The sequence below is a fragment of the Aquarana catesbeiana genome, linkage group LG02 (genome assembly GCF_042186555.1).
Source record: "Aquarana catesbeiana isolate 2022-GZ linkage group LG02, ASM4218655v1, whole genome shotgun sequence".
Taxonomy (NCBI): Eukaryota; Metazoa; Chordata; class Amphibia; order Anura; family Ranidae; genus Aquarana; species Aquarana catesbeiana.
This window is the reverse complement of record NC_133325.1, coordinates 537,022,275-537,046,066: the sequence shown is the minus strand read 5'-3', so window position 1 is coordinate 537,046,066 and position 23,792 is coordinate 537,022,275. Positions and strand designations below refer to the sequence as shown.

At 44.1% G+C, this 23,792-nt stretch overlaps 1 protein-coding gene and 1 long non-coding RNA gene across 3 annotated transcripts in view; one reads left to right on the top strand and one right to left on the bottom strand.

Annotated features, from left to right (window-relative positions):
* LAMTOR5 (late endosomal/lysosomal adaptor, MAPK and MTOR activator 5) overlaps positions 1–23,792 on the top strand; it is a 169,185-nt gene that overhangs the window by 68,503 nt on the left and 76,890 nt on the right. For both annotated transcript variants that reach the window (XM_073615867.1, XM_073615866.1), the window contains exon 3: positions 13,960–14,077. In XM_073615867.1, the coding sequence (XP_073471968.1) occupies positions 13,960–14,077 (118 nt within the window). The remainder of the gene's footprint in view (positions 1–13,959; positions 14,078–23,792) is intronic.
* Positions 6,014–23,736, bottom strand: LOC141128523 (uncharacterized). Its single transcript, XR_012241703.1, has 2 exons — positions 23,557–23,736; positions 6,014–6,882 (listed from the first exon to the last, which is right to left on the bottom strand). It is a non-coding gene; the product is annotated as an uncharacterized lncRNA (long non-coding RNA).

The following is a 23,792-nucleotide window of genomic DNA, read 5'->3' as shown; positions in this document are numbered from 1 at the left end:
TGTGTAGAGTTTAATGAAGGTATGGCTTCATCTGGGATGCTTTGGGATACCTTGAAGGCATTCCTTAGAGATATCTTGATCCAGCAGTTGGCTAAATTCAATAAGGAATCTTTGGAATAAGAAGAAAATACCAGAAGAGGGGTCTTGGTAGCCAAAAATAACTATGTAATCGATCCATCCCCGGGGAAAAAAAAATATGGTTAGATAAACAACAAAATGTCAATTACAAGGAAGGTTGAGAACAGATGGCTCTTCCAGAAGCAATGTGCTTTTGGAGAGGGAGAAAGCATGGGAAGAATGTTGGCACAATTGGTGAAATCCAATTCTCCCCCTCCACTATCTCTACAATTAGGGTAACAGGAGGAGAGAAATATTACTTTCGGAGTTGCTTAGAGCGTTGAGAGGAGCAGATATGGAGGGAGGAATGCCTGCCTTGATGCTAGAAGCGATGATTATAGTGATACATAAAGAGGGGAAGGACCCATTGGATACAGCGTCATATAGACCAATTTCTCTTCTGTGTTCGGATGCCAAAATATTGGCTAAGGTCCTGGCAACTATGCCTCAGAATTGATTCACCCAGATCAGATGGGATTCATTGCCAATAGATCCAATAGCATGAATATTAGAAGGACATTCCTGAATCTGCAGACCCCGTCAGAAAATGAGGGATCAAGAGCTGTGTTATCGCTAGATGTGACCAAAGATTTGATAGCCTGGAGTGGGGGTATATCTGGCGGGTTCTGTGGAGATTCGGGTTTGGTCCTTCTTTTATAGGATGTATAAAAATGCTATACACCCATCCTAATGCCAAGGTTAGAATCAATAATGAATTTTCAGACCGGATCCAGTTGGAGAGGGGGACGAGACGGGGTGCCCATTGTCACCCCTGCTCTTCACCCTTGTGATGGAACCCTTGGCCATCTCTATACGATCATGCCCCGAGATAAGAGGATTTCAGAGGAAGATAGAAGAAAGAATCGCCCTATACGCAGACAATGTTATGCTTTTCCAGGGGGATATGGGGCAATCTTTAGTTAAAGCAATGAGTATAGTGGAGAAATCTGGTAGATTTACAGGGCTAGTGATAAATTGGGAGAAATCGGAGCTCTTACCAGTGGACCTCATGAGTGGTCCCACTCTGTCAGGAATGCCTCAACTGGCGTTAGTAGATACGTTGAGATACCTGGGGATACTACTGCCGAAAGATCCTAACCAGTACATTAGTAAAAACTTAATACCATTACTGACTAAGTTTGAAAACACACATGAAATGACTAGAAACGTATTTAGGGAATGGGATATAATTTACAAACAAGCAAAATGGGAGTACAATTCACTAATCTCACTTGCAGGGACAACATTTTTTTTTTTTACCCAATAAAGGGCACAATTAGGGGAATGGATTAAAAATACACAATTAAAAAATCTAATAAAAAAAGGAAAGATGTGTGCACATCAGGAATTAAAACACAATGGGGAACTCATGGTATTGAATGAATGGAGATATTTGCAGCTAAAGCACTTTGTGAGAACGTTACCGCAACCAATTTGATCAGAGGAAGATTTAAATCCATTGGAACAACTATGTAATTCAGACTAACTTGAAACATAGTATTGCTCGGATCTATAAAATACTCACGAGGTTAGAGGGGCAGAGAATGCCTCCATTCATTGAAAATTGGGAAAAAGAATTGTTGCTTAACCGATTCAGCCCCGGAAGATTTTACCCCCTTCCAGACCAGAGCACTTTTTGCGATTCGGCACGGCGTCGATTTAACTGACAATTGCGGGGTCGTTTGACATTACAGCCAAACAAAATGTATGTTCTTTTTTTCCCACAAATAGAGCTTTCTTTTGGTGGTATTCGATCACCTCTGCGATTTTTATTTTTTGCGCAACAAACAAAATAAAGACAATTTTGAAAAAAAGCAGTATTTTTTACTTTTTGCTATAATAAATATCCCCCAAAAATATATATAAAAAAAATACATTTTTTCCTCAGTTTAGGCCGATATGTATTCTTCTAAATATTTTTGGTAAAAAAAATCGCAATAAGCGTATATTAAATGTTTTGCGCAAAAGTTATAGCGTCTACAAAATAGGGGATAGTTTTATGACATTTCCATTATTAATTTTTTTTATTAGTAATGTCGGCGATCTACGATTTTTTTTTCAGGACTGCCACATGGCGGACACATCGGTCACTTTTGACACTATTTTGGGATCATTCTCATTTATACAGTGATTAGTGCTATAAAAATGCACTGATTACTGTGTAAATGACACTGGCAGGGAAGGGGTTAACCACTAGGGGGCGATGAAGGGGTTAAGTGTGTCCTAGGGAGTGATTCTAACTGTAGGGGGGATGGGTTTCCACTCACATGACAGTTTTCACTGCTCCCGATGACAGGGAGCAGTGACCTCTGTCATCTCACAAGGCAGAACGGAGGCAGTTTACATAGGCACTTTCCCATTCTGCAGCTCCGTGACACAATTGCCGGGAGACAGGTGGACATTGAGTCCGCAGGCACGGCTACACTGTACGCAGCAGGCGCCCGCTAGCCCCGCTATTTAAAGGGGACATACAGGTACCCCCATTTGCCCACCGCTGTCATTGTGGTGACGTATATTGGCGTGCAGCATTCGGCAAGTGGTTAAATGAGCAACGAATAAAGTACTGAGAAACGTATATGGTTTTGCGATAGATATAAATACGATAGAAATTAACTATAAATGTATGGCAAGATGAGTACATAACACCTGTGAAAGCACAAAAATGTCAACCAGAGAGATCTCCCTTGTGTTGGAGAGGTTGTAATCAGAAGGGAACCATGGCCCATCTATGGTGGGAGTGTCCAAAGATACAGGAATATTGGCAGGAGGTGCAGCAATACATAAAGGATATCACGGTCACAGATATTCCCGATGACCCGTGATTGTGCCTATTCCTTAACACAAATCCAAAAAAACAATACAAGAGTACAGTGGTGCCATACTTAATAAACGCAGCAAAAGGAGCAATACCAAAAAAATGGTTGGACCCGGAAAGACCCACAATAAAAGAATGGTTTAAAAGAATCAAATACATATATATAAAATGGAATACCTGTGTAGCAGGGAAGAGGCGCATGCAGAAACATTTTCTACTATTTTTGGAGAGATGGATAGAATTTTAGAAAACTAGGAAATATGAGAGGATCGGTATTGAATAGGCGATGAGGGTCAGGGAAAGAGCCGGAGATTCAGAGGGGGGGGGGGGAGAGTCAGTGGTATAATAGGGGGAAGGAGAGGGAACAGGGGTAAATGAAACACTAAAGTATAAAAGACACAAGTCCATCAAGTTCAACCCAAAAAAAATAAATCATACAATCCCATATACACAATCCTATACCCACAGTTGATCCAGAGTTATGCGAAAAACCCCAAAGCATGATCCAATTTGCTACAGCTGGGGAAAAAATTCCTTCCTGATCCCCCGAGAGGTCATCGGATATTCCCTGGATCAACTTTACCGTGACAGGAGTCACTTTGGGCGGGGGGCTTGTGGAACCCAGCGTACCTTGGAGAGCACTGGAAGCTCCTTGTCCAGCTCCCCCGGCCCCTCATATGTGTAAGCCACCCTGTGTCTATTGGAGGCACAGGGTGACCGAGAACCCCAGTTGAGTCTGCTTAAAAGAAAGGTATGGTTTTTTTTTTGTTTTTTTTTTTAAATTAAAGATTCATACTTGCCTAGGTAAATGCAGCATCAGACCCTCGTCGTCTCTGCACTGAAAACCGAGCCACTGAACATAGCCAATGGCTCGGTTTTCATAGATCCCCAAGAGGAGAGCTGCTGACTATCAGAGTCTCTCCTCTCTGCTTCTCCACGCTCATTAGAGCGCTGAGCTGTGGAGGGGCAGGGAGCGGCTGTCTCAATCACAGCCAGTCATATGTAAATACGGAAGTGCCGGTAATCAGCTCTCCTTGCACTTACAGAATGTGTGGCGAGGAGTGCCGATCAGAGGCATCTCCTCACAGGGGAGAACAGAGCAGGTAAATCAGGGCACTGATCACCAGTGCCCTGATTACAGTAAAGTGCCAGAAGGGCCACCAATCATTGCCCATGAGTGCCTCCAATCTTTGCCCATGAGTGCCACAGATCAGTTGCCCTTCAGTGACCCAATTAATGACCATTACTGGTGCCATTCCGTGCTGCATTTTAGTGCCCACCAGTGCATGCTCATTAGTGCCCATCAATGCTGCCTATCTGTGCTGCCTATCGGTTCCGCCCATCAGTATCCATAAATGCTGCCTCATCAGTGCCACCTCAGCGCACATCAGTGAAGGAGAAAAATTACTTGTTTACAAAATTTACTGACAAACTAAGAAAAACTTTTTACATTTTTTTTTTCAGAATTTTCGGTCTTTTTTTTTTCTTTTTAGTAAAAAATAAAAGACCCAGCAGTGATTAAATTCCACCAAAAGAAAGCTCTATTTGTGTGAAGAAAATTATTTAAAATTCATTTGGGTACAGTGTTGCATGACCGCTCAATTGTCATTCAAATTGCGACAGTGCTGAAAGCTGAAAAATGATCTGGGCAGGAAGCGGGTGAAAGTGCCCTGTATTGAGGTGGTTAAAGTGAATAACTCAACACCAAGTTCACTATATGGACCCCTTATGTATATTTACATATCCCCCTTAATCTCCTCTTCTCAAGAGAGAATAAATTCAGTTATAGCTGAAGCTCCTCCATGCCTCTTACCAGTTTGGCTGCCCTTCTCTGCACTTCCTCCATTTCCCAGATATGCTTTTTGAGAACTGGTGCCCAAAACTGAACTGCAGATTGCATATGGAGTCTTACTAATGATTTGTACAGGGCAAAATGATATCTCTCTCTGGAGTCCATACCTCTCTTAATGCAAGAAAGGTCCTTGCTCGCTTTGCAAACCGCAGCTTGGCATCGCATGCTATTATTAAGCTTATGATATATCAAAACCCCCAGATCCTGCTTCACTATGGATTCCCCCAGTTGTATCCCCCCCCAGTATGTATGATGCATGCATATTCTTAGCCCCCAAGAGCATAACTTTACATTTATCAACATTAAACCTCATTTGCCACATAGTTGCCCAATTAAACAGTGCATTGAGGTCGGCTTGTAAATTTGGAGACATCCTGTAAGGACGTTATTCCACCACATAGCTTGGTGTCATCTGTAAAGACTGAAATGGTACATTTAATCCCAGATCCTATATCATTTGTAAAGTTATTAAAAATAAGGGACCCAATACTGAACCTTGGGGTAAACCACTAATAACCTTAGACCATTCAGAGTAGGAATCATTAACCACTACTCCCTGAATTCTGTCTTTTAGCCAGTTTTTTTATCCATTTACAAATTGATCTCGCCAAGCCTGTAGACTTTACCTTACACATTAGCCGTGTGTGGAGAACAGTGTCATTTGCTTTTGCAAAATCCAGGTACAGTGATACCTCGGTTCACAAATGCTTCTGTTCACGAACAACTCAGTTCACGAACAGAAGAGTTCACTAAAAATTTGCTCCAGTTCACGAACTCTGCTTCGGTTCACGAACACGAGCTGCAGCCATCTTCCCTGCTCTGACATGTTCATATTAAAAAGAGCAGTGAACCCGTCCACTCAGAGGGGTTTCTGCCCTCTGACTACCATGAGGGTGGGCTCACTTGATTGGGAATCATGGAAAAACGGTTCATATGAATTCTACAACTTTATCATGCCCTCAGATGATTTTTTTCTTGGATGCACAGTGCTGTTTTCTGGCCCCTAGATTAGTAATTTAAATTTTTTGGGATTTGGGATTTTTTTCTTTTTAGATGTACACATGAAAGAGGTCAGCTTAATGTAAAAGATCTTTTTTTGTAAATTTCATAATTGTACTGTGTATATATACAGTTGTGCTCATAAGTTTACATACCCTGGCAGAATTTATGATTTCTTGGCCATTTTTCAGAGTAAATGAATGATAACAAAACTTTTCTTTCACTCATGGTTAGTGTTTGGCTAAAGCCATTTATTATCAATCAACTGAGTTTACTCTTTTTAAATCATAATCACAACAGAAACTACCCAAATGACCCTGATCAAAAGTTTACATACCCCAGTTCTTAATACTGTGTATTGCCCCCTTTAACATCAATGACAGCTTGAAGTCTTTTGTTGTACTTGTGGATGAGGCTCTTTATCTTCTTCGATGTTAAAGCTGCCTATTCCTCTTGGCAAAAAGCCTCCAGTACCTGTAAATTCTTGGGCTGTCTTGTATGAACTGCACGTTTGAGATATCCCCAGAGTGGCTCCATATTGAGGTCAGGAGACTGAGATCGCCACTCCAGAAGCTTTACTTTATTCTGCTGTAGCCAATGACAGGTCGACTTGGCCTTGTGTTTTGGATCATTGTCATGTTGGAATGTCCAAGTACGTCCCATGGGCAGCTTTCTGGCTGATGAATGCAAATGTTCCTCCAGTATTTTTTGATGACACTGCATTTTCATCTTGCCGTCAATTTTGATCAAATTTCCTGTGCCTTTGTAGCTCAATGACTTTGTGCCAGAAGGTTCGAGGCTTGTCTCTGTGCTGTTTAGCGTATTGTAAGCGGGATACTTTTTGGCATTTGCGTAGTAATGTCTTTCTTCTGGTGACTCGACCATGCAGCCCATCTTTCTTCAAGGGCCACCTTTATTGTGCATCTTGAAAAAGCAACACCACGTTTTCAGAGAGTTCTGTATTTCCTGAGGCCCCGAAATGTCAGGACAGTACAAATACCCCCCCAAAAATGACCCCTTTTTGCAAAGTAGACAGTCCAAGGTATTTAGTATGAGGCATGGCGAGTTTTTTAAAGGTTGTCATTTTTTTCCTATAATTCTTGGAAAAATTAATAAGACATTTATTTTTTTTTGTTTTTACACAAAATTGTCGTAACAAGTTATTTCTCACACACAGCATATGCATACTTCCATTTACACCCCAAAATACATTCTGCTACTCCTCCCAAGTATGGTGATACCACGTGTGAGACTATTTCACAGCCTGGCCACATACAGAGGCCCAACATGCAGGGAGCGCCATCAGGCATTCTAGGAGCATAAATTACACATATAATTTCCTAACGAGTTATCACACTTTTGAAGGCCCTGGAGCACCAGGACAGTGGAGTTACCCACAAAATGACCCAATTTTGGAACAAAACATATATTTTTTGAGGCATGGGCTGCAGATAGGTACTCTGGGCTGGAGATAGGCTCTTGGGTACTCTGGGCAGGAGATAAGTACTATGATGAGCAGGAGACAGGTACTCGGGTACTCTGGTAGGCTGCAGATAGGTACTCTGAGCTGGAGACAGGTGCACAGGTACTCTGAGGGGTTGTGACAGGTACTCGGGTACTCTGATGGGCTGGAGGCAGGTACTCGGGTACTCTGATGGTCTGCAGATAGCTTCTCAGGTATTCTGGGCTGGGGACAGGTACTCGGGTACTCTGAGGGGTTGTGACAGGTACTCTTACTGGGGGCAATCAGTGTGATTTGGTGTACACTGTGGACAGTAACTAGCTGTTACCGCAATCTCCTAAATAAAATCATGTTATGGTCACTGCTACCCAGATGTTCTTTTGTATGAATATTGGTAATAAGCTCTGCATGGTTTGAGATTACCTGGTCCAGCAGAGCATCATTCTTAGTCAGGGCCTCAATAAACTGGACCATAAAATTGTCTTGTAATAGGTTTACACATTTTTTCCCTTTAACTGTTCCAGCAGTGCCATTACTTCAGTCAATTTCTGGGTAGTTATAAACCCCCATTATTATCACTGCCCCAGCCCTTGCAACCCTTTTTATCTGTGCAAGAAGCTGAATGAAGCCAAGATTCAGCAATACCAATTACATAATAGTTCTCCTTGTGCACCAGGGCTTCCAACTCGCCTAATTTGCTTGGCAGACTTCTGGCATTGGTGAACAAACACTTTAATTCATTGTCACATTTTGCACACTTATGTTGCATATTTTTTATTGTAGTACAAGTAGTACAATTTCCAATGGTTGTAATATGGGAACCTTCATATTTTCTGCCATAGCCCCCCCCCCCATCTTTCCCCATTCCACTCACCTCTAGGGACTGACCCCTGTCTGCCCCATTATCAAATTCACCCTCCCCCTCAATCCTAGTTTAAATGTTCCTTCAGCCTTCCCATAAACCTCTCCCCTAGCATAGCACACCACCTTCCATTTAGGTGCAAACCATCTTTAGCATATAGGCTGTAGCCCAAAGTGAAGTCAGACCAGTGCTCTAACAACCAAAATCCCCCCTCCTTACACCAGGTCTTTAGCCATGCATTCAGTTCTCTAATCTCCCCCTGTCTTTCCTGTGTTGCGCATGGCACAGGCAATATTTCAGAGAATGTCACCTTGGAGGTCCTTCCCTTCAACTTGCAGCTTAGTACTTTAAATTTGTTCTTAAGGAGCCTCCACCTTCCATATATTCTGTCATTGGTTCGAACGTTGACAAAGACAGCTGGGTCTTGGTCCACCATATGCCAAACCCTGGCACCAGGGAGACTGCAAACCATTCGGTTGAGGCGATCCTGGCGACAAATTATTTTATTAGTTCTTCTGATTATAGAATCCCCTATTACCACCAACTGTCTAGGCCTACCTGCACTATCCTTACCACCCCTATTAGATATGCTGCTCTCCAGGCTGTTAGGGGTAGCAGTGACATCTAGGGCTGCCACTTCTGAGCTTGCCACCCCCACATCATCACCCAAATTTGTTAGGGTGCTCAAACCCAGGGCTGGCCCTCCTTTTCTGTGAGCCCCTACCACTCCCTCTAACTACATTAACCCATCTTCCAACCTGATAATCCTGACTTACCACACCATTCTCCCCATTAACTTTACTAGCCACCTGCACAGTGAGCAGAGAACCCTTTTCAAGGTTGTCAGATCTGTCCAGTGTTGCAATTTTGCTCCTCCAGATCTCTAATGCGAGTTTCCAGAAGGGCAGCTCGCTCACATCTGTTGCAGCAGTATCCATCCTGGAGTTGTCCATCCCATAGTTTGTAGACGCTATAACTTTTGCACAAACCAATCAAAATATGCTTATTTTAACAAAAATATGTATACTGGCCTTTCTGGATATGTTTTATAGCAAAAAGTAAAAAATCTTTCTTTTTTTTTTTTTTTTTTAATTGTCGGCTTTTTTTTGTTTATAGCACATAAAATTTAATTTGCAGAGGTGATCAACTACCACCAAAAGAAAGCTCTATTTGTGGGGGAAAAAAGGACATGCATTTTGTTGTACAGCGTGGCACGACCACGCAATTCTCAGATAAAGTAAAGCAGCGCCGTATCGCAAAAAATGGCCTGGTCATGAAGTGGTTAAAAGAAACGTGCACAGCTCCTGTTTTCTGTAACCACTTGCCGACCAGCCGCCGTCATACAGCGGCCGGTCAGCATGATCCAGAGAACCGTCATAGCTGTACGTTGAACCTTTAAATGCCTATAGCAGGCACACGCCTGCTGCACGGCGGAAAAGCTGATGCGCGTGGCAGGCGGTGACCTCCGGCAATGTGCGATCGCGGGCACGAGAGCCAGAACAGGAACGTGTGTGTAAACACACAAATCCCTGTTCTGTGAGGAGAGGAAAGACAGATTGTCTGCTCCTACTAGCTAGGAATAATATGTCTCCTCTTCTAGTCAGTTCCATCCCCCCACAGTTAGAAGCACAAACGAGGGAACACATTTAACCCCTTGATCACCCCTTCCCTGCCAGTGACATTTATACAGTAATCAGTGCATTTTTATAGCACTGATCGCTGTATAAATACCAGTGGTCCCAAAAATGTGTCAAGTGTCTGATCTGTCCTCCGCAATATCGCAGTACCGCTAAAAATTGCTGATCACCACCATTACTAGTAAAATAAAAAATAAAAATGCCATAAATCTATCCCATAGTTTGTAGATGCTATAACTTTTGTGCAAACCAATCAATATACGCTTATTGGGTTTTTTTTTTTTTTTTTACCAAAAATATGTAGAAGAATATATTAGCCAAAACTAATGAAAAAATTAGATTTTTAAAAACATTTTTGGATATTTATTACAGCAAAAAGTAAAAAATATTATGTTTTTTTTTTCAAAATTGTCGCTCTTTTTCTTTATAGCGCAAAAAATAAAAACCGCAGAGGTGATCAAATACTACATAAAAAAGCTCTATTTGTGGGAAAAAAAGGGCGTCTATTTTGTTTGGGTACAGCGTTGCACGACTGCACAATTGTCAGTTAATGCGATGCAATGCCATATCGCAAAAAATGGCCTGGTCATTAAGCAGATAAATCTTCTGGTCTGTAAGTGGTTAAAAAAACAGAACTGTATTTTATTGGTGGTGTTCACTGTTTCATTAAAGAAATTAACTTAAAACAGCTCATATGAATACTGGCCAGATGAACTGCAAAAAAAAAAAAAAAAAAAAAGATGATGAAGGTAACAATTTGAATTTAGTTTGGGCCTCTTGTCCTCATGTGTCATAATTTATAGTAAGCCACAATTTATTAAATTATACCTTGAGGGGCATGGTTTGGACACCATGCCCCTCATGGTGTTTGCTATAAGCTGCTCACTCTGGCAGTGGTGTTTCCATAGCTGTAACTAACAATAAAGAACAATGGGAGCAAATGAAATATCTCATAGAAACAGAAAGCTCTGCAGCCAGGCAAGCAAATTGATGTCTTCCCTGCTGCAGACTATGACTTTGTAGGCCGCTTGCACACTGGGCCATCTACCTGTAATGTGTTCCCTTTGGCATTAAGTGCACTCAGGAGGGACAGAGGCAGGGCCCAGCCTATGGCACACTGCGGCTTCACTGGACTGAATGCTGTACAGAGTGGCATTTTGGCAAAGGTCCGAAACACAGGGCTTCTGCATCCTGGACCTTTGTCCCTGAATGCATAGGTCACAATATATATCGTAATCACAGCTGGATACATCCAGACCATTTAGGGTAAATGGTTAGGCTATAAATTGTGTGAATTAAAAATAGTTGTATAACTCAGATAGGGACCTAAGGGGTTTTTAAAGCTTGAGTCTTTAATTTAAATTAATCGATAAGTTATTTAATCTACAAACCTTCTGCAATTATTGATGGCTAACGTGATACAAGACTCTGTTACTGCAATGATAGACTGTTAGATTTGCAATTGATTGATACCTTTCAACAGTTAATATGAACTTAATTATTTTATTTATTTTAGCTTTTTTCACACTGGATGACTTTTATAAAGTTGTACTAGCAAAAGCGTGGCTGTTGGTTTAACACAATGGGGTTTATTTACTACTGCTTTTTAGCTTGCACACAATTAAATGTTGGCAGAGCTCTGGAGCAACTGCACAAAGTCTATTTGCCTTTATTAAGTCAACCTCAGTGTGTGTCAATGCAGTAACAGCAGGTAAAAGGGTGTGCACTGGAAGCGAGAGAGGGGGGTTGGGTGTTATGTGATTAAGTGTGTGTAAGTGCAGTGACATATTAGTGACTGTGCGAATGAATGTGTGGGGGCAGTGAGTACTCTCACTTATTTACTTGCCACTATTGCACTGATGCACACTCGTGCACCAGTGCAATGGTGGCAAGTAAATAAGTGCATATTGGTGCAGAGGCCGTAAAGGGGGTTATGCATGTTTGGTATAGCTGCAAGAAAATGAATAGGTGTACATGGGTGCAGTCGTAGTCAGGGAATAAATACACGTTGGTGCAGTGGTGATTAGAGGGTTTTTGATGCAGGAGCAGTAGTAAGAGCAGGAAGTGAGGGTGCCTATGCAGTGGTATGGAGGAGCATGGTGTAGGAAATGTGGTAAAAACAAGGGGGAGGGCATTCAGATGTGAGGGGGAAGTGCCTACAGACATGATAGCAGACATCCCAAGTCTCTCATGAGGTGCGGGAGCCTCCCGCATTTCGGGGGCGGCCCGGGGACATCCGCAAGTGCTGCCAGATATCCCGGCTGTGGGGCTGATCCTGGATTGTCCCCTGGTTCACACCCGGGGATGATCGGTGCAGCAGGAGGGATAGCTGTGAACACCGATCTCCCTGTATAGCTAACATCCGCTTCTTCTCTCCCTCGCAGGGCTGTTGGCTAAAAAGCTATACAGGGAGATCGGTGATCACAGCTGTCTCTTCTGCTGCACCGATCATCCCTGACTGTTCCCTGTATCCTCCTCCTCCACCCCCCTCTGTGTCCTTCTCCCCCATTCTTCTACAGCTCCTCTCCATGCCATTCACCCCCCCTTCTTCTTCGGCTCCCTGTCCTCCTCCTCCGTCCCCCCCTTGTCCCCCGCCGCTGGCTTCCCTCCTCTCCCGCCAGCTGTGGGGATCTGTCAGGATGGAGAGTGGAGGAAGGGACCGGTTATTTACCGGTCCCTGCCTTTTCTGGATTGGACACAGTGAGCAAGATCGCTCCTGTGTCCTGTGAAAACTGAGCAGAGTAACCTGTGTGGACTGGGACTGGGGAATCAATGTCCTTAGTCCCTTTTCCTGTCTCAGAGGAGAGGCGATGTCAACACTGTCCACTGCCCCAACCCCCTCCCCCCAAAAAGCATTGTGAATTAAAAAAATGTAATTAAATTGTAAAAAAAACAATATGTAAAAATAAAAACTACTGGCACCATCACTGCCAAATGCTCCCCACCCCTTCCCCAGAAGCACTGTGAAAAAAATATTTTAAAAAATGATTTAAAGAAAATAATAAACAACAAAATTGTAAAAAATAGAGAAAATAATAAAAACAAAAAACTACTGACACACTGCTCCACTGACACTGTTGCAAACAAGTCAGTGGGGGGGATATGCAGTGGTGGCAGGGAGGCAAAAGCTGCATTTTTAAAGACTACTTCAACATTTACAGCTCCCATATCCATATTCTCATAGTTACACTTTGATGTGTATGTACCATACATGTACGAGAAAACACAAAGGGTACACGGGTAGCAAATAACAAACTGGCGTTGCACAGATGTCATCCACGAGTGGCTTTTGGTGATCTATTTGTACTGGCTGAGTGTAAAATGTAAGGCAGGGTGGTGAGGCTGACACACAGGCGGATATACCGTAGGAAAGGAAGGGTTTGTAGGCAGATAGCATCAGGGGGTTTCAGAGCTAAAAAGTCTATCGATGCAAGCCCTTAAGCATAGGGAGAAAGACTTCTATGGATGCAGCAGGTCTCTGCAAAGAGGTGACTTTAAATCTTGCTGACTTGTCCCTCTCAATCTGTCTGTCTGAGGGCGTCTGGAGTGGTGCCGATGACTGACTAAATAATAATGGTTTTGTCCTGTAATAGTTGCCATAAGTGACAGCTCCCAACAACACAATATGTGACAGTCAGAAAATTTGAATGTAGACTTTGGGAATATCTCAAGGTGGGTGTGGCCTGAGCAAGCAAACTCACTGGGCATAGGTATAAAGGCAAAAGGTGCAGCTAATAAAGGAAAAAAAGTCACTCTCAGTCCGAGAACACTGCGCCATTTACGGGCTTACCGGACTATTGCCAGAGATTCAACAGTGCAACTTCAGTAGGGCACATAAAGAGAGAGGGTTTGTGTTGTGTGTGTCTGAACAGCCATTCACTGGGAATGTTGAGTACTTTATAGTGGTAGTGGGAGCTGAGGGCAGGCAGACTGTCAGGTTCCAACAGAACTCTAATATTGGGCCTAAAGATAATGGCGCCTGTGGACAGTTAAAATTGGACACCAGATTGTAAAATTAGAATGTCATATATTATTCTGTCTGCATGCTACAAAGAATAAACCTTACAACTTGTGTAGTACGTCAATTATGCAGCTGTAATTTAATTTTTAGTTCCTGCAATACACTGCAACACAAAAGAAAAAAGAATCATGCTTTTTTTTTATGGGTTAACTTTTGTGTGCTTTTAAATTACCATTCATTTTGTTCTTCTATAGGCTGTGGGAGCCTATCCGATGGGCATGCTGGCATAATTTCCATACTTCCTCAGCTAGCAGCTAAACTTACTGCGGACCACACTGATGTGCCTGTTGTCTGCTTGGAATCGGATTCTGGGTAAGACATCTTTAATAAGATTTTTTTTTTAGATATAGATGTTAAAGGGAGTCTGTTGTTTTTGTATAAAAATTCATAACACACCTGATCTAAAATACAAGCTACATATACAAATACAAGTATTTTTTTCATTATTTTAATCAAGTAAAGAAATGTGGGCTCATGGGCGTCAGCAAAACTTTTTTCTGGGTGTGGGGCGGTATCATTTTAAGGCCACCCATGCTCCGTCCCTTTTCAACAATGTCAGTATCACATTATCACGGTCAGGGACTGCATACCTAGTACAGGAGATGGTCAGAGACTGCAGACATGGTACAGGAGACACGGTCAGAGACTGCGGACATAGTACAGGAGACGGTCAGATACTGCGGACATGGTACAAGGAGACTGTCAGAGACTGCGGACATGGTACAGGAGATGGTGAGGGACTGCAGAGATGTTACAGGAGATGGTCAGAGACTGCAGACATGGTACAGGAGATGGTCAGACTACAGGAGATGGTCAGAGATTGCAGATGTAGTACAGGAGATGGTCAGAGACTGCAGACATGGTACAGCAGATTGTCAGACTGCAGACATGGTACAGGAGATGATCAGAGTCCCCTGACCCCACTTCACTTGTCAGCTTCAATTTGCACTGTCCTGTCCCCCAGTCACAGTGCCCAGCCCCGACTTGTGTCATCTTCTGTTTCAGTTATGCATCTTATTCCATTTCCTCACCTTCTAATAATGATAGCCTGGAGTGGTGGTGGTCCAGGGTCCCTCAACAGTTGAATGGGCCACGAGCAGGAGGAGAAGTCGGGCACTGCCGCTGCGGGCACGTGGAATCTGATGGATCTCTGAGCCAGTATAATCGATGCCACCAAGCGGCGGACGGGTGCCGAACAAGGAGGTGGGTGGAGACTGAAGATCAGTCTCTCCCTGAGTGAGACAGCCTAAGGACGCTCCACTCGGCTTCACTGAGATTCTGACGTCACTGGTTGCTAGACGCCAGGCGGGGCGGCCCTAGCAACCAGTGCCGACTTTCTGGAAATCAGTTAGGGTGTCCTGTGTCCTCTATTTCATTCCAGAACACTGTATTGTCCCGGAATGAAGGTTCCCGGGACCAGGGATACACATGTTAATTGCTGGCACTGCTGCTGAATTTAACAGTAATTGGCGATCTGATCCCTGATTCTGGGGGAAGGGGGGCACTTGCCGCACCCCCCCCCCCCCCTTTCTTGTGAACGCTCGTGTCATGTGTGGGATATTGCAAATGTGTTTTTTTTTTTTTTTTTTTCCCTAGACAGTGAGTGGAACTCTGCTCCTTTTTAAGCTGATGCCAGACAGCTGACCCTGCCACTAGCGATTTGTCACAATCACCTGCGGTGTGATCACTAGAAGGATGCTTGTATTTTCCTATGGAATCATCCTCTCTGTAGCTAAGACAGGGAGATGTTGCTCCTATTGCTAATGAATGAGATTCAGCAGCATTTGTGCCAATGGCAGAGTGACACCTTCACTGCATCTCCCTACAGGGGGAACAATTCCATGGGGACAGACAGGTGATTTTGCTGCTGCTGCTCTCTCGTGGCAGATTTGCCTGTCTGACATAAGCATTAATGTGTCTAGCTGTTTTTTTTTTTTTTTTGTTTTTTTTAGCTAGCTTGTTTACAAAGCCCAACTTCACACACAGCTGAAGAGTCAGAAGAAGCCTTTTCCATCTTCTGCGTATCTGGTCTGTTCAATCAAATCCAAGATTGAGTATAAAAGCATACAAAAGCCTATTTTCTCATTCATTGGAGGTTACAGGACGCTATTTGTATTATATTGAACATTCAAACTCAGTCCCAAAAATTAGAAACTTGTAAGGAAAAAGTGTTAAATTTGTGACAAATTGCACTACAATCTCCAGGACATTCTGCCCAAAGCTAGCATCTGCCAGGGTAGGCATGTCCCCTTTTGTAGAGTTTAGCAAAATAATTATGTACTGAGGAAAAGGTAATAGCCTTACAGGCCTGGAAAACAAAAGCCTGGTGCTGAAATCCTCAGTGCTCACTGCCCTAGTAGATCAAATGATGACAAGAAAAGGGGTACCTTACAGGAATATGCCTGAGAAATAATATGCCATATCCATCTGAATATGGTGGTGCTGAAAGCAAGGGAGTCCCTGTGGGGAACAAGGAATATTGGTCTTTTAGGGTGAGCTGTGGTTTGGGCTAGACAGCAGCTGGACAAAAGGAAGTGCACGCAATATCCTTAAAGTGGAAAGAGGACAAAACTGTAGGCACAGAGTAAGTCTCAGGTCTCAAATTATTCTTATCCCTGTGAACGATAGGTTAACGCTTCTTGCAAGATAAGGCAGCCACTTCTGAGGCCTCCTTGCCGATGTGAGGAAGGCCAAATTCAGGTGATTTCTTGGATTGGCTCAGAGAGGTCCCCGCAGAACTAAAAGGACCAGGTTATGGGTGGCTGGAGGCCAATGGAATAAGACTGCTGAGGGCAACATCTGACCCTTAAAGTGGATTTTAAGAGTCAGGCTAATATTTATTACTTGCTGGGTTTTACTCCATCTCCAGGTGAATGGACACTGGTAGACCAAAGGTCTTTTAGACAGGAAGTGATCCCCTACATAACCTGTCCCACACAGGAAACACTTCAGTTTTTTTACCAGTGTCTGCAAGGTGGATGGTACGGTTTGTTTGAGCTCTCTGAGCTCCAGGTCTTTAGTCACACAAACAGTTCTTAAATGAATCAAGGGATTGACTGATCGGATCCATTTGACACAGGCTTTTTATATGCTTAGATAAATGGTACCCGAGCCTCACAAAGAAGACTCAAGATCCTGCGAGGTTTTGCCTGTGATGCGTCCTCCAGGCACTGGACCCTGCGAAGTGGAATCCTAGACACTACAGCACTAAGGCATTCCTGCAGGGTGCTGTACAGGTCCAAGGGAGTGGACCCTACATATTAAAAGGGTACCCAGTCTGTGGCTCTACCCTTCGGGCTTGCTACAGCTCCCCGGGTGTTCATAAAGGTCCTAGCACCAGTACTGGGTCTTTTAAGGGCCCAAGGGATCCTAGTGCTCGGGTAGCTGAACAACCTCCTGCTCAGAGATCACTCATTACAGGCTCTAGAACAGAGCATAATATGCACAGTGCGGTATTTGAAAAGCTTAGGCTGGATCATAAATACCAAAAAGTCAGCCTTGAAACCAGGTCCAAAGTCTAAAGTATTTAGGTCTGATCCTAGATACGGTTCAAACAAGAGTATTCTTGCCACCTGTAAGGATCTGTGTTCTTAAGCTTTAGGTGCATCAGGTAAGGGGCACCAGACAACCCTCTATTCGGCTCTGTATGAGTCTTCTAGGGAGGATGGTATCCTCCGAGGCAGTGCCCAATGCCCAGTTCCATTCCAGGCCTTTAAAACAATACATTTTGTTGGCCTGGAACAGAAGAGGACAAGCCCTGGATTATCCAATGTGCTTATCTCCTCGGGCACGCTTAAGCCTAAACCGGTGGTTGCAGGATCAGAACCTGCGAAGGGGAAAATCCTTTCTCCCAGTAACTTGGAGAGTACTGACTACAGATGCCAGTCTCTCAGGCTGGGAAGCGACCCTAGAAGGGCTCACAGCTCAGGGTCAGAACAGATCCTGCCCATCAACGTCCTGGAAGCACGGGCAGTACGTCTGGCCCTACGGTCCTGGACAGTGGCGCTTCAGGACTGTCCTATCGGGGTTCAGTCCGACAATGCCACTGCAGAGGCCTATATAAACCATATGTGCCAATTTATATCGGCAGTCCATATCCTGGGAGTAGAGAACTGGAAGGCAGATTATCTCAGCCGCCAGCAGATCTCTACACCCAGGGGTGTTCCAGGAAATTTGCCAGCGTTGGGGATGGCCAGAGGTCGACTTATTGACATCCAGATTCAACAACAAGCTACAGCAATTTGTGTCCCGAACAAGGGATCCTGTCAGGTCACCTGAGTCCAAGTGACAGATGCACCTCGTTGGGGTCTGGAGTGCACCGCAAGGTAGTGGACCTTACGGCTGCCTGCTGCGGATGGAACTCTGGGTGGTTCAGGAAGGCAGGTCCACTAAAGCACCAACAAAGATCCCACTGGGAGCTAGAACATAAGATTCCCCAGGGCGCGGAGTCTAAGAGTCAGCAGGTATTCACCAGAGCCTCTAGTGGTGAGGATGGACTGCGCTGCAACTGGCTCCAGGTCGCGGCCCTCAGGGTCTCCCAGCTCATGCTCACAGTAGGCTACAGGAGGACAGAGAGCAAGCAGCAGTCTAGGACAACAAGGGATAGTAAGGAGATAAGCCAAAGGTCAGGGCGACTAGCAGACAGGAATAGACAGAGAACACGCCAAAAGGTCAGGGTCACAAGCAAGCAGGGATAGCCAAAAACAAGCCAAGATTGGTAACTGGAATCAGACGTAGAAGACACAGCAAGTCGCACACGAAAGCTAAACACAATGGTTGATCAGCAGGGCTGCCTTGCAGTGCACAGGTTAATATAGAGTTCCCTGATAGGGGCTGGGGTGGAGCCATGCTTTGAGGGGAGATTATTTAACCACCTGCCATCTGCGCTATGGCCGAATGACGGCCACAGCGTGGACCTGAATTCCCGGGAGGCCGTCATATGACGGCTTCCCCTGTGCATGCGCGCACCCTGCAGGGAGCGTGCCGAGCGCGCTGTGATCACCGAGTCACTGAGACTCGGCTGATCAATGATCCAAGTAAGGGGTCGGTCCCGGCCCCTTACCATGTGATCAGCTGTCAGCCAATAATAGCTGATCACATGATGTAAACAAAAGATCGGTAATCGTTTTTTTTTTTCGTGAGTAGAAAAAAAAGCCGATCACCGGCTCAGATGAGAAGATGAGAGGGACAAAGGACCCGAAGAGGAAGAGGCACATTAACAGTGCCCACAGTGCCACCTAACAGTGCCCAAAGTGCCAGCTATCAATGCCCACCAGTAGTGCCAATCAGTGCCACCTAGCAGTGCTGCCTATCAGTGTAACAGATCAGTGCCCATTATTGCCACCCATCAGTGCCCATCACTGCCACCCATCAGTGCCCATCACTGCCGCCTCATCAGCGTACATCAATGAAGGAGAAAAATTACCTGTTTTAATTTTTTTTATAACAAAATATAAAAAAAATTTTTTTTTTTTTTTTTTTTAATTCAGTCTTTTTACATTTTTTTAACAAAAAATAAAAACCGCAGAGGTGATCAAATACCGCCAAAAGAAAGCTCTATTTGTGGGGAAAAAATGATAAAAATTTCATTTGGGTACAGTGTTGTATGACCGCGCAATTGTCATTCAAAGTGTGTCAGTGCTGAAAGCTGAAAATTGGTCTGGATAGGAGGGGAGTTTAAGTGCCCAGTAAGCAAGTGGTTAAGCAGCCAGGTGAGAGTGGCTGGCCTCTTAATCTGAACACATGGAGAGGTAAGCTGACGGAACAAACATTACTGCATAACCATGACAGATCTTCTGGCAATCGGAGCAGATGCTCTGATAGTTCCATGGAGCCTGCACTCCCTGGTTTATGCTTTACCTCTGATACCTCTCCTTCCACATTTGTTTGCGCAGGGTTAGAAAAGAGGGGGTTCCAGTCATTCCAGCTGGTGGCACCAGCCTGGTCCAGAAGGCCCTGGTTCCCGGAGATTGCAAGACTGACAATAGACGGGCCATGGACGCTTCCACGTCGCCCCAATCTTCTGTTTCAAGGTCCTATATTCCATCCCAATTTACAGGCTCTAAATTTGACGGCATGGCTATTGAAGCCAGGGTGCTGAAGAACCGTGGCATCTCGGGAAAGTAGTGTCTACCCTAGTGAATGCTAGAAAAACTGTCACTAGGAAAATTTATCATAAGGTCTGGAAGACTTATATTGCTTGGTGTGAAGCCAGAAAATGGCATCCTTGGAAATACGTGATTGGGAGATTTCTCTTTTCTACAGTCAGCTGTGGAAATCAAATTGGCTTTGAGTACAATCAGAGGTCAAGTTTCAGCCCTATCAGTATTCTTCCAAAGGCCTTTAGCCTCCCATTGACTGATCCAAACTTTTATGCAGGGGGTAACTCGCTTGCTTCCCTCAATTAGGTCACCTATGTGTCCCTGGGACTTAAACTTGGTGTTGTCTGTGTTACAGAAATAACCATTTGAATCTATCAAGGAAATTCCATTAGACTTGCTGTCACGCAAGCTAGCCTTCCTGATGGCCATCACCTCAGCTAGAAGGGTGTCGGGGAGTTGGCGGCCCTTTCGTGCAGGGGACCATACTTGATCCTTCACCACGACAGGGTCGTGTTATGTTCCATCCTTTTTGCCAAAAGTGGTGTTGGCCTTTCCTTTAAATCAGGACATTATTTTGCTGCCTTTTTTCTCTCATCCTTGCTCAGCGGAAGAGAGACGACTGCACTCATTGGACGTTGTCAGGCAGTCAAGGTTTATTTGTCTAAATCTGCGGAGATCCGAGGATCATACTCCTTTTTTTGTTTTACCAGAAGGACCCAAGAAGGTGCAGGCAGCTTCCAAAGCTTCCATTTCCAATTGGGTCCGTCAATTGATCATTCAGGCCTATGGTCTGAAACGTAAAGCTCCTCCCTTTAGGGTGAGAGCTCATTCTACCAGGGCTGTAGGAACCTCTTGGGCTTTTCGCCATCATGTATCTGTAGCTCAGATGTGTAAGGCTGCTACCTGGTCTTTAGTGCATATGTTCACAAAATTTTATCAAGTGGATGTTCGAGCAGCCTAGGATTTGGCTTTCGGCCGCAGTGTGCTGCGGGCTGCCGTATAAGTTCTGATGGCTATTGGTTGGCAGGCTATTGCTCTGGGATGTCCCAGCAGGTAATGAATATTAGCCTGACTCTGTTTTACAGGAAATTATGACAAAAAATCCTACTATTGCACCAAAAGTGCAAGGTTTGCTTATTGGCAATGCTCCACCCACGCAGCCGCGTCATTCATTCACAGGAATGTGGAAAATAAAAATACAAGTCCCGTCTGCAATTGCAACACACGGACTTCCAGTTTCAATTAATCACAAGCTTGCTGATCAAAATTCCTAGAGCTCAGCAACTGTCTGCTCATAGAGAGGTACGGGCAGAGAGCTCTAGGCAGCGTGGGCTCTGCAGGCTCCTAAGAAAAAAAAATAATGCACACTTTTTCTACATGCAAAAATATGTGCATTTATTTTTTTTTTCAAAAGGTGAGCTTCGCTTTTAATCACTTGATCCCCGCGCTATAGCTGAAAGAGGGCTACAGCGCAGGCTTAAATTGCCGGGAGGGCGTACATGGACGTCATCCTGTGCTTGCGCTGCTCGCGCGCCCCACTCTGTGATCACCAAGTTCTTGGGACTCGGCTGATCAGATTGGAGTAAAGGGCCGATCCTGGCCCTTTACCACATAATCAGCTGTCAGCCAATGGCAGCTGATCTCGTGATGTAAACAGAGGCCGCTAATCTGCTTTTTTTTTTTTCCTGGGGAGAAAAAACAAGCTGATTACCGGCTCATGTAAAAGGGACATTGGTCCCACACACCGACAGCCACTGCTGCCAGTACTACTAAGCAGTGCCCACTAGTGCCAGCTACCAATGCCACCTACCAGTGCCCATCAGTACTGCCAATCAGTGCCCATCCGTACAACATATTAGTGCAGCCTCATCAGTGCCCATCAGCTCCACCTTTCAGTGCCCATCAGCTCCACCTTTCAGTGCCTAATAGTGACGCCTAGCAGTGCCCATCAATACAGCCTATCAGTGCCCATTGGTGCAGCCTCCATCAGCGCACATCAATGAAGGAGAAAAATTACCTGTTTGCAAAAGTTTATAACAAACTATGAAAATGTTTTTTTTTTTTCTTGTTTTATTTTGTCTTTTCTGGTTTTAGCAAAAAAAAAAAAAGTGGTGATTAAATACCACTAAAAGAAAGCTCTTCACAAGCTCTGTGTGAAGAAAATGGTAAACATTTCATATGGGTATAGTGTAGCATGACCGCGCAATTGAAAGCTGAAAATTGGCCTGAGCAGGAAGGGGGTATACGTGCCCAGTAAGCAAGTGGTTAAGGACCACATACAACTGATCTATACTCCTGTATAGTGATCTTCAGCTTTTGCAACTGAGGTGTTCAGGGTCAAGCCTGGTTTGTCCAGGTATAGAGTCAGAAAAGTTTGTCAGAGAAGGTTTATGGGAGGGCTGGACAAGCTGGGGGGAGGTATAATTAGAATATTATGGAGCATTACATGTACACTAATGGAGTGGGGGAGAGCTATGACAGGTTGTAAGGCAAAACCATTGGTAACTGTGATGTGGAAAATACAAGTTCAGAATGCAACAATGAATTTAAGTGTTTGTTCACCAATGGCAGAAGTCTTTGATACATGCAGAGAAATCTAATTTAATTGGTATTGCTTAATCTTAGCTTTGTTCTTCACATGCTTGGACTATTAATATTTCCGGATATACTCTTTCGGAGAGACGATAAAGAGGTGTGTCTGTCTCTATGGGGTGATTTACTACTGTACATCTGGAAAGTGCCAAATCTGGTGAAGCTCTGCATAGAAACCAATCCGCTTCCAGGTTTTTTGTCAAAACTTAATTGAACAAGCTGAATTTAGGAGCTGATTGGCTACCATGCAGAGCTGCACCATATTTTGCACTCTCTAGTTTTAGTAAATCAACCCCAATGTCAGAAGTAGTCTAAAATGTGTGAAAGATGACCTTGTTGACCAGATATGACTCTTCTCTACCCCTCTATGGAATTTTAAAGTGATTTGTAAAGTCTCGGTTTTAAAAAAGCACAAAAAAAAAAAACATGTTATACTTACCTGCTCTATGCAGTGTTTTTGCACAGGGCAGCCCGGATCCTCCTCTTCTCTGGTCCCCCTTCACTGTTCCTAGCCCCTCCCTCCTGTTTCGTGCCCCCACAGCAAGCAGCTTGCTATGGGGGCACCCGAGCCGAGCTGCAGCTCTGTGTGTCCATTCAGACGCGGAGCTGCCATTTGGCCCCGTCCCTCTCACTCCTGATTGGTTCCCGTGGCTGTCAAAGTCAGTTAGCCAATGTCGCTGCTGCTGTGTCTGTCAATCCGGAGGAGAGTCCCGGGCAGCCGAGGGACTCGTGGACATTGCTGGAGAGAGATGGGGCTCAGGTAAGTATTAGGGGGTGCTGGGGAGGCTCCTACAAACAGAAGGTTTTTTTATCCTAATGCATAGAATGCATTGATAAAAAACCTTCTGCCTTTGTTGGGCAACCAACAAACTATTATATTACTACAAAACTATTTTATTAATAATTGTCAGAAAAGATTGTTTACATAAAAACATATTGACATTGTAGAAAGAAGTCACAAATAAATTGGGATTCCACAAAGACAAAGATCAGAAGTTTTGAGAATGACACAAGTATTAATTTTGACAAAGTCTGCTGCTTCTGTGTTTTTAGATTTTTTTTGTCAGCTGTTACTATGGTATACTGAAGTATAATTACGTTTAATTCAGCTTTGGTGGAAGGGTATCTCCCGGGCTCAAATGTCCGAAGCTGCGATTATTGTTATCCTGAAAAAAGATAAAGATCCATTATATTCAGAATCATACCGGCCTATCTCTTTATTATCAACAGATGTGAAGATACTAGCCAAGGTTTTAGCCAATAGATTGAAAAAGGTGATAACACATATTATTCACCATGATCATGCTGGCTTTATCCCTAACATGTCAAAAGCT